This window comes from Solea solea, chromosome 5, assembly GCF_958295425.1.
Source record: "Solea solea chromosome 5, fSolSol10.1, whole genome shotgun sequence".
Lineage (NCBI taxonomy): Eukaryota > Metazoa > Chordata > Actinopteri > Pleuronectiformes > Soleidae > Solea > Solea solea.
The window spans coordinates 26,590,664-26,606,397 of NC_081138.1; the positions used below are offsets into that span (position 1 = coordinate 26,590,664).

Consider the following 15,734-nt stretch of genomic DNA (forward strand, 5'->3'; position numbering starts at 1 on the left):
ATGTCAAGGTGTGGATAAAAAGTCAACCATGACTTTCCTTTTCATCATTTTGACTTTTTGTTTCAGAATTATAACTTGAATCTTACAACTGTGCCATCATTTTGACTCGAGCAACTGTTTTGGTTTCTTTTTCAACGACTAAAAACAGGTGGTTCACGTGGAGGTTCAGCAACTGTTTGAGAAAGTTCTGTTGCCTACAGGTTTAAGAGGAAACAAAGTTGCCTATTTGTTGGTGCCAAGAAATGTAAAAGTACAAGTGTAGTTTAAAGAAATTAACAAAAAGGCAAAGCTCAAACCAAAATATGGGGAACAGACACAAAAATAAGAGCATTAAAAACCCAGCGCAAACCCAGAAAGAACTGAAACATGACATGGAACAAACAAACCAACCGAAACAGACTGGTTGCAGACACAGAGACTAAATACACTAGGAGACAATCAGACACAGGTGAGACACAGATAGGACACAGGTGAATCACATTAGGGCGGGGCAGACAATCAACGGGGGAGTTAACCAGGTACAAAACACACACGAGGAAGATATACAAACTAAAAACTAAAAGTGCCTGGATAATCCAGGGATTGTGAAGAAATGACAAAAGTCCAGCAATTCATTGTGTCAAAGAAGTGACGATGTATTTAACTGCAAAAAGTATTTGCATATTCAGTAGCTTATCTGGGACGACGTGTGCGTAAAATCTGTCTCACAAGAGAATTCTGTAACAGAGAAAGTAGTTTTTCTTCCAAAGGTCAGACAAACCTAATGGAACCAACATCAAGAACAAACTGTAGACGAACAAGACAACTTAAACACGTACAAGCCGCCATTCAACATTCAGGGCGTTTTCCTCAGTGAACACCAGAAAATGTAGCCGCACAAAGAGCAGCAGGTCTGCTCTCATCACAGGACACTAAGGCGCCGTGTACACAACGTGACAAACTCAATAATTTACTGCATATGTACAAACTTTTGGGTTTTAATGGTCAAATAATAATATGATCCAAAAAAAAGGGATGTCTTTGCGTGTATAAAGTAAATAAATATGTTAAAAAGTTTTAGTTTTTTTTGTCTTGGCTGATGTACAGTATGCACAGTGTATATGTGACAGTTAGTGATGCTGCAGGATCGGCTGCTTCAGACGCAGCTCGCTGCCTCCGGAAATGATGGGCGTCCGGTTCTCCATGTGGAAACGCACCAGGTGACCGATACTCAGGAACACCTGATCCCGGGTCCGCACCTGTTTACACAGGAGACACAGACGACAGCACTGGTTAAGCACCCTGTTTGCCACTGCGTTTGAAGAAAAATACAATTGTCATCATTGCTGCACCTCAGCCGCAACTGCAACTTTTAGTTTCTTTTAATTTCCTTGTCTCGTCTCTTTATTTTACCTCTCAATTTACATGTTTTTATTGTCTTTTATTATGCCTCTTATAGCGTTAATGCTGCTGCTGCTGTATTTCTCTTTCTTGTTTAATTGCAAAGCACTTTGAAATGCGTTGTTGTTGAAATGTGCGATATAAATAAACTTTCCCTGTGAATTTTGCATTTTTAGCGCACTGTTGCTGAGTGGAGCGCCCACAATTTCGTTGTACCCTAATATGCAATGACAATAAAGTCTATTAGTCTATCTCTTCTAATTGTGATATAATATTCATGTTGCTCCATAATGAATGAAAATGGAATGTTTGTTTCACATATTTGTAGAACCTTCACAGATTTTTCAAAAGTGTTGAATAATTGTTCTTCTAAAGTGTTCTAAAACGAGCTTTTCTGTCAGCACCACCTGATGGCCAACCTGTAAATGACACTTACACATAATTATGGACAGTTCCTGACATAATAATATCTGTAAAAATCAATGTCCACTAATACAGTTTTGAGGGAAAATGAGAAAGGGGATGTGCGTATATTTCCTCTATCGATAATCCATGTTACATTTTCTAATGCAGGTGTGTGGAAATATTGCCTTTTCCCGGTTTGGTGGATTATTATTTTTTGTCCTAAAATAGCATTTGCAGTACCACATTTACATATGACACCTGTTTTTTTTTTTTTTACTGTTGACAGTAATTTCACTGTAAGCACAAAGAAAATAAGTACAGAGGTACAAAGGTGTAACAACATGAGTGAGACTAACTTAACGTAACGTAATCAGGGTGCCATTTTTGTTGGTGTTGAACAAATATTGCAGCTTTAGAACGATATGTGAGTGATATCAATAAAACTGTGTTAGAGTTTTGCAGTTTGAAGTCACTGAGACTCTCCAGGGCTGCTGAGAAGGGCAGCCAGTGGCTGTGGATGAAGAGGAAAGACTCTGCCTGGGCCTTCAAATGAGTCGATGGCATCTAGGGAGTGAACCTGGGACGCTGGGATTCACTGCTGAACCCTCTAGAGGCGTCATGGGCTATCAGTGAAACACCCAAGAAGGAGGGCGCCCACTTGACAACCCAATGGATGCCATCACTCAATTGAATATCCCACAGAGTGCCATTGGTCATTTATTTGGTTTTTTTTTTGTTTGTTTTTTATTTCGGTTCAGGGTCAGCAACATCTAGTCCTACACAACAGACCTGATCATCTGGTCAACCAGTGACTGCTGTGCAGCTGTGCAGATGCTACTGGACTCAACCGATCCATTTGGAGCCCAAACCGCCCCCATCTTGGCCACCGGGAGGAAGTGGACCCCATTTGCTGCAACTGAGCAGGCAAAGGCAACACTTAGACACAGGGACATCGTGGGCCGAGTGCAGGAAGGGAGGAGTGGTCTTGGCCTCGGGGCCAGTACACCAGCGTGGAACAAGGCCACTTCATCTGAGAGACGCAAGCTGGTGGTCCAGGAGGTATGTCGGGAAGAGGAAGCGGGAAGGTGCGCACAAGCAGTGGCGCAGGCAAAACAAGGGCAGTGGATGGCATGGGAAGGAGTGGAGAAGAGGAAGATCTCCTGGAAAGAGCTGTGGGAGATGGAGGCATTCAAGGCGAGCTTTACCATCAGGGCTGCCTACGATGTTCTGCCTTCTCCTGCAAACCTAAGCCAGGTTAGGTTCACACCATCCTCTTGGCGATCAATACCATTCGTCTGGGAGGGCGAGGGGCAATCAAGCCTCACCACCATAAGACCAGGCACTGGGCAGCTGGGCAGAGCACGGGACTGGAAGCTGTTGGCAGACTTGAGCACGAAGCTCTGCTTCCCAGCTGAGATCGCATCTACCAACTTGCGACCAGACCTTGTTCTGTGGTCAGCCTCAATTAAGCTTTTGTACATCAACAAACCCAAGAAGCTGAGGTACGCTGAACTTGCAGCCGACGCCCAAATACAACAAGGCTGGAAAGCGAACGTATGCCCAGTGGAAGTAGGCTGCAGAGGGTTCATAGCCACCTCAACATCCAGGCTCCTTAGGGAGATGGGAGTGCGAGGGAAGGCCCATCGGTAGGCAGTAAAAGACCTCTCCAGGGCTGCTGAGAAGGGCAGCCAGTGACTGTGGATGAAGAGGAAGGACTTTGCCTGGGCCTTCAAATTAGTTGATGGCATCTAGGGAGTGAACCTTGGACGCTGGGATTCATTGCTGAACCCTCTTGAGGTGTCGTGGGCTATCAGCGAAACACCCAAGAAGGAGAGTGCCCACTTGACAACCCAATGGATGACATCACTCAATTGAGTGCCATTGGTCATTTATATTATTATTTTTTTTTATTTCGGTTGAGGGATAGCAACATCTAGTCCTACACAACAGACCTGGCACCTGTTTTTTTTTTTTTTTTACTGTTGACAGTAATTTCACTTATGTAAGCACAAAGAAAATAAGTACAGAGGTACAAAGATGTAACAACATGAGTGAGACTAACTCATGAGCTTCACGTTTTCAGAGGTCTGTGTGTGTGGATGTATGTAAAATTGGGAAAAACTGAAAACTCCTGACACCGTTACCTGTCCGTGTGGATCAATCAGCAGTAGGTGGCGCACGTTGGCTCCCTCCATACCACTGAGAACATACTGACCAGAGGCAGAGCTGCTCTCTCTGACCAGGAAATCCCCACTGCAGGTGAGGAGTGACTCTGCCTGCTTTCTTCCCAACCTGTGGTGAAAGACACAATGTTACTGAGAAAGTTAAGACATTAGGCAGTTGGACGTGTTAAAATTGGTAATTGACTGTGTATGACAGTGGCTAGTGTAGGCAGTGTTTTCGGACAAGTTATGCTTGGATAGATGGAAAAAGCGTTCCATGATGTGTGCATGTGAGTCCAAATGCAGCCAATGCTCAAGACTGAGCAGAATCACGAGTCCTGAAAATGAGAGTATTATATCAGCGGGAGCAGGAGTGTTGATTACTCACCGGCCATGGAACCAGCTTTCCCGCTGGATTAGGTCCTGGGTTGGTGACTCACAGAGAGGGGTGCACTCTCCCGCTCTGACCTCACATATCACTGAGTCTATTGGAACCACAAAACAGGGAGAGTATTACAGGTCAGCAGAGGTAGACTGCAGACAGGATCACTGGACCTGACCTTCCAGTCCATGGACACTCACTAAATATACGTACAATGCTGCAGAGAAAAAGGACACCCTTATCCTCAAGGACACACACACACAGAAAAAATGCTGCACATAGATATACTACATGAAAGTGTGAGTAAATGGCAAATGAATAAGTGCATAAATAAATAAATAACTACACAATGTGCTGCTGTTTTGTACCTGCAGGTGGAGCTGTAGTTTCTTCTGTGATGGAGCAGTTCTCATACAGTGACACAGAAACAGGCCGAGGCAAACAAATCTGTAACAGCACTAGAATGAGTCATACACACAACAAGATGGATCTTTGAATCTGTGCATGTGCGTGTGTATGTGTGTGTGTGTGTGTTGTACACATTGCTCTTTCATTTTCATTAGCCTACAATAAAATCCCAAGGGTAAAGAAAAGAACAAGTTCCTCCCTTTAGGGAAAAAGAAACACTAAATACTAAAAATGATTTTCGAATATCACAACTCATCTATGAGCTTCTAAATAATAATTGCAATAATGATGTCACAGTGTCACTTATTATCAAATGCTGACATGCATGTATCTGAAATACTTACACACCTCCTGTGTGTCAGCATGTGTGTCCTCCTCCCTTGTCGTACGCAGGTCCTCCATTCCACCAGGAGGTGGCATCTTTCCTGGGATGGCATTATAGTAGCTGCAACTCTCACTGACTTCACCTTCATGTTTGGCCTTCTGGTCTGTTAATGTTTCCTCTGTGCTCCATCTGTGAGTGAGTCTCGCTGCTGCCCTGCAACCAGCAAGTGACATGATGTTAACCTCACTGCCTCTGCTCACATGACCTCCACACACACACACACACACACACACACACACACAAGTATGTGCAGCATTCGTAGTGAGGACCGTAATATACATAGTGCATTCCCTAGCCCCTTAGCCTAACCCTTACTTTAACCCTAACCATTAACCCTAACCTAAACCCAATTCTAACTCTAATCCTAAAACCAGGTCATAACCCTCATAAAGTCCTTTTGAGGGTTGAATGAATGAGTGGGCCAGTCAAAATGTCTTCACTTTCCCAAAATGTCCCCACTTCCTTAGGTTTAAGTTGTTTGGTCCTCACAAAGCTACAAATACAAGAAAACACACACACACACACACACGTATGTGCAGCATTTGTAGTGAGGACCATAATATAAATAGTGCATTTCCTAGCCCCTGAGCCTAACCCTTAGTTTAACCCCAACCCTTAACCCTAACCTAAATCCAATTCAAACTTAAAACCTAAAACCAGGTCTGAACCCTAAAAAAGTGACAGAACGTGTGGACCAGCCAAAATGTCCTCACTTTCTCAAAATGTCCCCACTTCCTTAGGTTTAACAGGTTGTTTGGTCCTCAAAAAGCTACAAATACAAGTTTGCGCAGCATTCATAGTGAGGACCGTAATATACATGATGTATTTACAGGCCCCTTAACCATAACCCTAAAGCCAGGTCTTAACCCTCAAAAAGGCCTTTAGATGTGCTATCTTGTACATCTGATGTGATCAGATGGATGAAATGTAAACATTAGCGTTGCAGTGTAATAAGCTGAGGGACAACCTGGGATTAGTGGAGAGAAGTGTTGGTGCGTGAAGGAGAAGTTGTCGGAAACGAGCGTCAAAGGCTTGACCTATGCTGTTGATGACCTCGCAGGCCCGACCCTGGGGACACTCCAGGATGTGACACGCTGACACAGACAGAGAGAGAGAAAGCTTATGTCTCCATAATGCTGACAGTACAAACCTTATTTTAGCTATAATAATAATAATGATCATAATCTTTGAGAGAGAGCACAGAAATTGTTCTTTTACCTCGGTGACTGGTGACGTCCTTGGCAACATAAGCGATGTAATCTGCCATGTCCTTTAAAAATAAATACACTTTTTAAAAAAATGCAATGTATAATTAATTTAACAGTGCCAACAGTAAATAAAATAATTTGTCAGAAAATCTATTCTGTGATTAGTCAGTTTACTGTGTTTGTACAAATTCTGCTAACTTTTTGTCGTATCATTCTAAACCAAAGTGTGTGAAGAGGTCCCCAGTGGGCTTAGATGGTACTGCAGGTGAACATGAAAGGTCATTCATTAAATACAAATACATTTTTAATTTTCAGTTTTGTAATTAAGTTTTTAAATAGCTGTAAAATACAGTATGTATGACAGATTTTTAAGAAATACTAACAAAGCCATGGCATTTAAATTATAGCAGGTAATATATAGTACATAGCAATATTCTGACATTTTATATGTCATTTCAGTATTTGCACTCCTTGTTCATTTGTTCATTTGTTAATCATTATCGATGTTGATGGATAATATGTAATTACACACTTTGTTGTGAAGCTAAACCTTTCAAATGTTACATGGAGCTCAGCTGTAATGCTTTACATTTAATGAAGTATCATTTAATAAAGATACTTCATTAAATCAAATTGCGCTGTATTAAAATGAGTTTGACACTCCTGTCTTAAGAGTTTGTTCGCTTGCCTTGTTGATTCCGAGTCCGTAGAGAAAATGTGTGATTTTACATCTCAGCACGCAGGAGTTGTCAATCCACTACTGCCTCCAATTGTTGAAAGTTAAAAATGTGATGTAATGTGTTACAGGTGTGACAGAGCACGGCAGAATCCACCAATCAGCCCCTGCCAAAGAGCCCATGCTTCAGTCTTTTTTAATTTAAACCTTCCTGTTCATGATAGTAATTCTGTTATCGTATGTTGGGCTGCTCTGATCCTCAGACGCTGATCTCCAGACTGACCTCGTGAACTCAGCTCCTGATCTCTCTGCTCTCACGGGTTCTCCTTTTAAATGTACTATTTCCGCCCCTATAGCCTTCCTCTTGCAAATAAACGTACCATTTAACTGTTTCTGCCCTGTCTTCTTGGAACTTTTAGTCAAAGTTCAACAGTATAGAGCCGTCTGCCTTTCTCATCGCTCTATATCTGTTGTGTTTCCAGAGGTGAGATGGTGCCAAACCATTAAGAGCTTTAAAAACCAACAATAACATTTTAAAATCAATCCTAAAACGAATAGGAAGCCAGTGGAGGGAGGAGCAAAACAGTTGTGATGTGGTCTCTTTTCTTTCTTCCTGTCAAAAGGTGAGCGGCAGCCAAGATGTTATAAAACTTAACTTAAGTTAACTTAACCTCTTTTTTGCATTTTTATTTATTTTGTGTGAAAATTGTTTTTACTTGCAATTAACCCGTTAAAGAAACTATACTATCTGACTCTATAACAAGTTTTATTCTAATAAAAGCTCAACGCTTGAGTTTGTAGAGTTTGTTTCTGAAACACTTTTTAAAATATCTGTTTGTTTTGATGAGGAATGATAAATAGTTCACAATATAAATGTATTTATGATGCCAAATGTATCTATTAATTACAGAAAAAAACATACAGAAATGAGTCATTACAAATTGATAATACAATTAAAAGACGGACGGCATGAAATTGATTGCTCAAAGTGTTGCAGAGCCAAAATTCAATTTACTATTTTTTCCAAACATATACGTTGCTTCTGCTTTTCTAAATTTAACGTGTGCCATGAAAAAAAAAAAAAGAGAAACTGAGACAGAGATTTCAGAAATGTCTTATAGTATGATAAACTATCACCCTGGAAACATCAAAAGTTGTGCTAGGAAATAATTAAATCTGCCAGGAATGGCAGGAAACCAAGAAGTAATCAAACTAAATTAAATCATCCCATGTGCTCGTGTGTGTGTGCGCGCGTGTGTGTGTAGTTTCCTGTTTGTCTCCCAATACACCCATGAACATGTTTGTACATGTGAATCATTTGATGACATACACTTACTGTTTCTCCTCCTGAGGCAAAGGAAATGGCCTGCATTGGGTGGTGGGCAATCTTCTGAGGAGGAGGAGGAGGAGGAGGAGGAGGAGGAGGAGGAGGAGAAGAAGAGGAAACACAATCAACACCTCAATAATTCAGACATTTCACAATTATTGATTGGCCTAAAGTGTTGTGTGAGGTATCACCTGTAAGGACGAGGCAGCGATCACAGTCACGCTGTCTGTGGAGACAGTGAGCACAATCCTGCGTCCGGAGAACTGAAGGTTGACATGACCGAGGACAGAAGACGATCCCTGGTCCACAGACTGAGGAGGACACAGACGTCAGTTCATCTGGCTGTGTGTGTGTGTGTGTGTGTGTGAACAAACCTATCTTTGTGAGGACATATTGACCTTGTGAGGACATTTTGGCTGGTCCACACAACTTTAACAGACTCGGTTTTAGGACTAGGGTAAGGGTTTTGGTTAGGCACTTAGTTGTGATGGTTAAGGTTAGGGTATATGTCTATGTCTATGAGTGTACTTGTATTTGTTGCCTGTTAAGCACATTGCACCTTGTCAGGACCAGTAGTCCTCATGGAGACCAAAACCTGGTCCTAATGAGGCTAATATTTGAATTGTGGTTAGATTAAGGTTAGGGTTAGGCATTAACTCGTTATGGTTAAGGCTAGGGTAAGGCATTTAGTTGTGTGTGCACTTGTATTTATATCTTTGTGAGGTCCAACAAAACATGCATACCTGTCTTTGACCTTGTGGGGACATTTTGGCACAGGACCCACAACATTAAAGTGCTTTTTCAGGGTTAAGACTTAGTTTTAGGGTTAGGGTAAGGGTTAGGCACTTAGCTGTGATGGGGAATGCATTATGTCTATGATATGTCCTCTGTAAGAGTTTTTGTGTGTCTGCGTGTGTTTGTGTAACATACCCTTTTAGTTTGCGCTGCTGTCTTGGCAGAAGTCCTTTCACAAATCCTGCTGATCGCCTCTCTGCACACACACACACACACACACAATTACATATGAGTGAGGGATATTATTTATTATATAAACATTAATACTGAGGCATTCATGTGTAAGTACAGGTTTTTTCTGTAGGTGCTGCAGCAAATCCAGACTCAGCAACAGTTTCTTCCTACAGGTCATCAATCCACAATGTCATAGATTAAAATACTCCTCCATCATTGCTTTATTATAACCTCTCTTCACTAATCTTACATTTATTTTCTCAGTGTTGATGTCTTGGTTGTGAAAAAAAAAAAAGTAGAAGGAGTCATAGAAAACTGGAGTCGTTGAATGCGCGCTTATAATTGGCTCAATAAAGCCATTTATGATTCTGGGAAAAACTGGGTGAGGTCCATGTTTGCTTTAACTACTTTTAATAAAATGATGTTTTGGTCCAGTTATTTCCAGCAACAGGGTTCATGCCCCCTTGTAGCATGTCAATAATTCTGCAAAACAAACTCACAGTCTCACAAATATCTTTGACATGGTTATCATTTGTTTTTAATATATATAAAAATAGGTGAAATGTTTATACTGGAAAGTAAATTATAATAAATATAATTAAATACAAAGTACGGTCATGATCTGTTACAAGCTATTTCTTGTTAGTGCCAAATTTGAAGAGATTTCTTAAATAAATTCTCGTGATATCTCGTCTAAAGAACGTTTATTGTCTGTAACACCGTACATTTACCTTTTTTTAAATGTCCTAAAGTTAATTGAATTAAAGAATTCTGACCTAAATATCACTTTTTAAGTTACATCTTTGTCTTTTGTGAGCTGACACTTGGCAGAAAGGTCAGAAGAACCATATGATGAGCCACATGCTGTTCTTATTAACACGTTTGTGTCTATTTATTCTAATAGACTTCTCAGTCAAAAAGGTGACAAAAAATGCCAACAACAAAAAAGTAAAATTTCAACTACACTTAATTATTAGGCCAAATTGTAAATTTTATTTCATTTTATTTGAATATCCGACCCCCAACGTGACCCCTGCACTAAAGAGAGTTTTTCTTCTCCTGGAAAACAAATGTCTCTCTCTCCCCCCCTCTCTCTCTCTCTCCCTCTCTCTCTCTCTCTCTCTCCCTCTCTCTCCCTCTCTCTCCCCCTCTCATATTATGAGTCTATGTAAGATCATCAGCAGGAAATTCCTCTAATGTGATTTTCTTCATCTGGTGATGTTGTGGACAGAAGACGCTGTGTCCGCCAGTGTATTGGCATCTTTACGAGGATGTCAATATCAAATGACGAGGAGAAAGACCCCCATTTATGAAACGTAATACATTTAATTTGATTTTCCCTTTGAAATATTTTGTTAAAATAAGCCACACATGTCTTCACTGGCTCACTGATTGTCTTACCCTCTGCCTCCTGGCCCGTGTGAGCGTCAGCTCCTCCTGTGACAGTCAAATGCTAATTAGTGCACATAATTAGGAATGAATGGATGTTGATTGGTTAAAAATATGATCAAATTATCCGTTCAATCAGTGTTTCCTCTCCCCAACATCAGTTCATCCAGACATAGTTTTGTTCTCAGCACTTTGCTGCTCATTCTATGCAAATGTATGTACAGTACTTTCACAATTTTACAATCCTGTGGCCTGTTTTAAACCCCTCCCAACTTATTTTCCTTCTGAGTCTGAGTTAGAGTCAGTTTAATTTGTTAGTTTTATTTTCTTCCTTTTGCCTGATTTTATGTTCTGTCTTAAAGAGTTTATGACAGAACATAAAAGGAACTTTTTACGTTGTTTTGATAAATGTTCAGTAAATAAAGATTATAAAACAGCTTAAACCTTTTTTGAAATGTATATTTTTTAATATTTAAATGTATTTTTTTTCAATTTGCATATTTTTGAAAACTAATTTTCATGGCTATATTTGTATTTGTCTATTTATACACCACATCTTTTCTTATGTGTTTCATTATGTTTTTAATTACATTTGTGATGTTGGGAACCTTAAGCTGCATCTTATGTATGAATACATTTTAAGAACATAAAGAACAAAAACCCAGCTACACACGTATGTAGATATGTATATACTGTATGTTTGAATACTGTGTAATAACTGTGTCAGGACATCCTACCGTGTGACTTGCATCCTCGTCTCAAAGTCCAGGTTCCTCATGGACTGGGTCACCTCCACACTGCCCATGTACTAAATACACAACAGAACACACACACACACACACACACACACCAGTTCTTAACTGATTTAAAAGTGTTAAATAATTCAGGTTTAGAAACAGTCAGTGTAACACAGTCTTAAAGGCCCATCATGTACAGTAAGAGTGGGTGTAAAACAGAGTATGTTCCAATTTCCATTTCTATTCTGCAACTGTAGCTTCAGGCTGGAGGCAGACCACACTCCAATCTATACACACACGTGTGTGTGTGTGTGTTTATTGAGGACAGTCACAATGTCCGTTCTCATCCCCATCAGCTCGCGGGCCCCTGCTCCTGATCACTCATGCGCACACACGGCTCCGGTTAGAGGATGGCATGGACTCTACTGATACCGGATACACACATGCACACACACACGCGCACACACACACACACACACACACACACACACACACACACACACACACACACGCGCACACACACAAGCGAGCAGAGTAGATGTAGAGAAGAGCAGAAAGCCAGGATGAGTCACTACTGCCTACACAGGAAGCTCAGTCTGAGTGGGAGGGTGAACGTATGAAAGTGAGTGTAATGGTGAGAAGTGAACACAGGAAGAAGGCAGGAGTGTGTGTGTGTGTGTGTGTGTTTGTGTGTGTGTGTGTGTGTGTGTGTACCTGGATTTGTTTCCTCTTTAGGACCTTTTTTTCAGGGACAAACACTGAGCTTGTTTTGGACATAACCTAATTTCTAAGTTAATGGTGAAATGTAGGAGTAAGATTTGAATTGCGGTTGAGGCATTAAATGATTGTGGTTCGGGTTAAGGGTTTATTTCAGCTGCCCAAATAAATGGAAGTTAGTCCAATGTCCTGATAAGAATAGCTGCACAAACCTGTGTGTGTGTATGGCTTTTTGAGGGTTAAGATTCAGTTTTAAGATTAGAATAAAGGGATAATACTATGTTTAGGATGTCCAAATGAATGGAAGTCAATGCTGTGTTCTAAGAAGAGTAGTCCTCATGGAGACCAAAACCTGGTTCTAATGAGGCAGAACCTCATTTCTGAGGAACTGGTTAAGTTTGGAGCTACGGTTTGAATTGTGGTTAAGTTAGGTTAAGGTTAGGCATTAACTAGTTATGGATGAGTTTCAGTATGATGTTTTTTTAAGGCGTGTGAACAGAAAGTTGTGTATTCATGCCTTGCTGTGATGAAAGTGTTTGTACCTTGATGTCATGGTGAACTGCTCTGTTTGCTTGTCTCACGCCTGCATCATCACGCGTGTCCTGGGAGCAGCAGGGAGGACACCCAGGGGTCCAGGGGAGGCTGGTCATGCGATGCAGGGTGATGGGTCTTTTTGTGCAGCACAGAGCCACATGAGTGAGGCTCTGACCTGCACACAGTGGCACATGAAGGCAAGGCTGGCTACAAATCCTCTGATGATGTCCTGACCCCCACTCTGTCCCTGCAAAGCATGTGTCCGTGTGTCCACCCTTGGTTCTGGCCCCAGCTGTGTTTCTGTGTCCCGTCAGGCCACGCAGAGAGACGGGACTTTGGAGTCGGATGTTGGCCACACGGGGTATGAAGTCCCTCAGCGTGGATGGGCCGTGGTGTGAAGGCGTCAAATCCGAGTCAAAGTCCAGTTCCATCTTCTGGGGCGGCATCTTCTGAGGCTGCTCCTCCAGAGATGTGAGAGAATCGTTGCGCAGACGACTGTATTTGGTGCGTTTCAGCATGCCTGCAAGTAGAGGATGAAAGAGTCCAAGTCAGATATACTACATTACAGTAGGAATCATTTCACTGCAGATTACATGTGGCCCACCACTTAAGATAAGATAAGTGATTCCTTTATGTCATGCAGTGGGCACATTTACATTGTCACAGCAGCAAAGACAGTAAAGATAAAGATAAATAAATAAAAGTACAATATAGAAAGATATTAACAAACAACTATAAAAAGTTAAAATAGAATGTACATTATAGACATAATTTCCATAATAGATACAGTTTGTTATATACTGTTATAATATGTTATATACTTGGTATAGTATGTTATATACTGTTACAGTATGTTATATAGTATTTTAATTAGTCTTAAATTTCTCCGTCTTTGATATTAATTGCAAATTGGGAAACACACGTATGTATAGCGTAGAGCAGGGGATCAAACAACAACCCTCCATTTGAAAGACAACCCACTCTACCACTGAGCCGCCGCACCCAACATCTAAGTCTGCGATTATAACCTCATCATCAGGGAAAAGGGACACAGCAATGACGTGGATCACACGCACACACACACACACACACAGACATACAATGATGGTTCTGGTGAATCATCTGATCTGGATCGCCTGATGTCAGATTATCATCTTCTTCACACCAGATCGTACTCACCAGCGTGTGACAGTGGACGTCCTGTGTGTGTCCTAAAGTCCAGTCTGGTCCACTCCACTCATGCTGAGGACATGACACTTTTCCCTCTGAGATCTGCTTCTCCTCCACATCCACTTGTATCTCCTCTGTGAGGCAGAGCACAATTGTGCAGCTTTTATGAATGAACTTTCTCCCCCCCTCCCTCCCTCTCTCCCTCCCTCTCTCTTTTTTATGAATGAGAGGCTCTCGCTCACTCCCTCTGTCTGTCTGTGAAGGTGCACGCGGCTCAATGTGTGAATGGAGTGGAGCAGAGATTGACACACAGCCCCCTCACCCAACCACCCCCCCCACCCACAGACTAACATCCAATCACAGGCAGGCAGGGTGACTCATGCTGCACACACACACACACACACACACTTTTAATACACTGAAGTAGAGCCAGTACACTTCATGAGTGCTCCATTTCTCTCTTCTCTTCCAACACCAGATTTGCTCATTCCCCCCCTTGAAAAAAATGTTAAATTAGTCATTATTACTATTTGTATTAAATGAGATTAGATCAGATTTATTCAGTCGACAGTAAACCTGTTTGCATGTCATATTCAAATCACCTGTAAGAAGAACACAAGCGGAAGGAGACCTAAATGGAACATTTTTGCATTTCCTCCCGACAGCAACATGGTTTTACATCCTGCACTTATTCCTGATTAAAATAAAATAAATACAATTGTTCACGTTTCCACATATGTACAAGAAACGACAATAGTAAAGAGGTCATTTTTGGACTTGAACTGGCATTTATTTTTTCACAAAAGTGCTCCATTAAAAAGATGATCTGTATGTGACTGTGAAAAGATGAGATGAAGCCAGGGTGCATGAAACAATGAGCTTTGTCACCTCCCTGTGGCCATTCAGTGGAATTGCAACGTGGGACCACAAATAACCGCCATTTTATTAGGTACACCTAATTTTAATGTATTTTGATTTTTTAGGGGTTATTATTATTATTGTTGATTTTATACATTTTTTCACTAATTACTTGCCTTTTATTGGAGTTTCCTTTAAATCTTTCTTCTTTTGATTCTGATACTGTCCTTTATTTTACAATTGTTTTGTAATATCAACTTATATATCTGCTTCTGGTCTCTCTCTCATTTCCCTCTTGTCCTTTCTCTCCTGTCCCCATTTTTCCTTTCACCCCAACCAGTCGAGGCAGATGGCTGCACATCTTTGAGTCTGGTTCTCTCAGAGATTTCTTCCCTCCACAGATGCCTAGTGTTTGCTCATTGTGTGAACTGTTGTGTTTCTCTTCTCTTTAATATTGCAAAGACTTCTGCCTTACTATCTGGTCCTATATTGAATTGAATTAATATTATTTTGTGGATTTAATGAACCACACTGCGTTATCTTACGAGAGGAGGAGAAGCCTGTTGCAGAGAGCAAAGACTGAGCTGGATCCTAATGAGCTGAGTGAGCCACAGCTTGTTAAAGCAAATATCTAATCAGTCAATCACATGTCAGCAAGTGACTGCGTCCAGTCACGTAGACATGGTGACGGCGAGCTCAAACCGAGCAATAGAACGAGGGGGAAAGTTGATTTAAGTGTCGTTGGACGTGGCACGTAGACAAACTAGCGATCCACTGGGATTTTTCTGCACTGCATATTATTTAATGTCTACATCACATTTTTTAACTAATTATAATTTTCTTCGCACTCAAAATTCCTCAGCTCACTCTGATCACAAACCCAGTATTTCTGATTAACCTCCAAGCACCATCAGAGGAAGCTCACGTAGCAGTTTGAGAACCATTGTTATGTTGATCAATATGAAGGTAAGTAAACGCATCATTTCGTCCATGAAATACTAACTTGTGTACACAAGAGTGGACAAAG

At 41.1% G+C, this 15,734-nt stretch overlaps 1 protein-coding gene across 2 annotated transcripts; it reads right to left on the reverse strand.

Annotated features, from left to right (window-relative positions):
- Positions 1-610: 610 nt before the first annotated feature.
- LOC131459746 (SHC-transforming protein 4-like) lies at positions 611-14,018 on the reverse strand. Of its 2 annotated transcripts, none has more exons than XM_058629823.1 (13): positions 13,859-14,018; positions 12,688-13,199; positions 11,429-11,499; positions 9,264-9,324; positions 8,525-8,644; positions 8,343-8,393; positions 6,341-6,392; positions 6,090-6,216; positions 5,086-5,275; positions 4,698-4,776; positions 4,336-4,432; positions 3,930-4,077; positions 611-1,238 (listed from the first exon to the last, which is right to left on the reverse strand). In XM_058629823.1, the coding sequence occupies exons 2-13, from the start codon at positions 13,195-13,197 to the stop codon at positions 1,110-1,112; spliced, it is 1,635 nt and encodes a 544-aa protein (XP_058485806.1). In that variant the 5' UTR covers positions 13,198-13,199; positions 13,859-14,018; the 3' UTR covers positions 611-1,109. The 2 variants fall into 2 exon arrangements, with proteins under 2 accessions (XP_058485806.1, XP_058485805.1); XM_058629822.1 differs by having other exon boundaries at positions 8,343-8,396.
- Between the last annotated feature and the right edge of the window lie 1,716 nt (positions 14,019-15,734).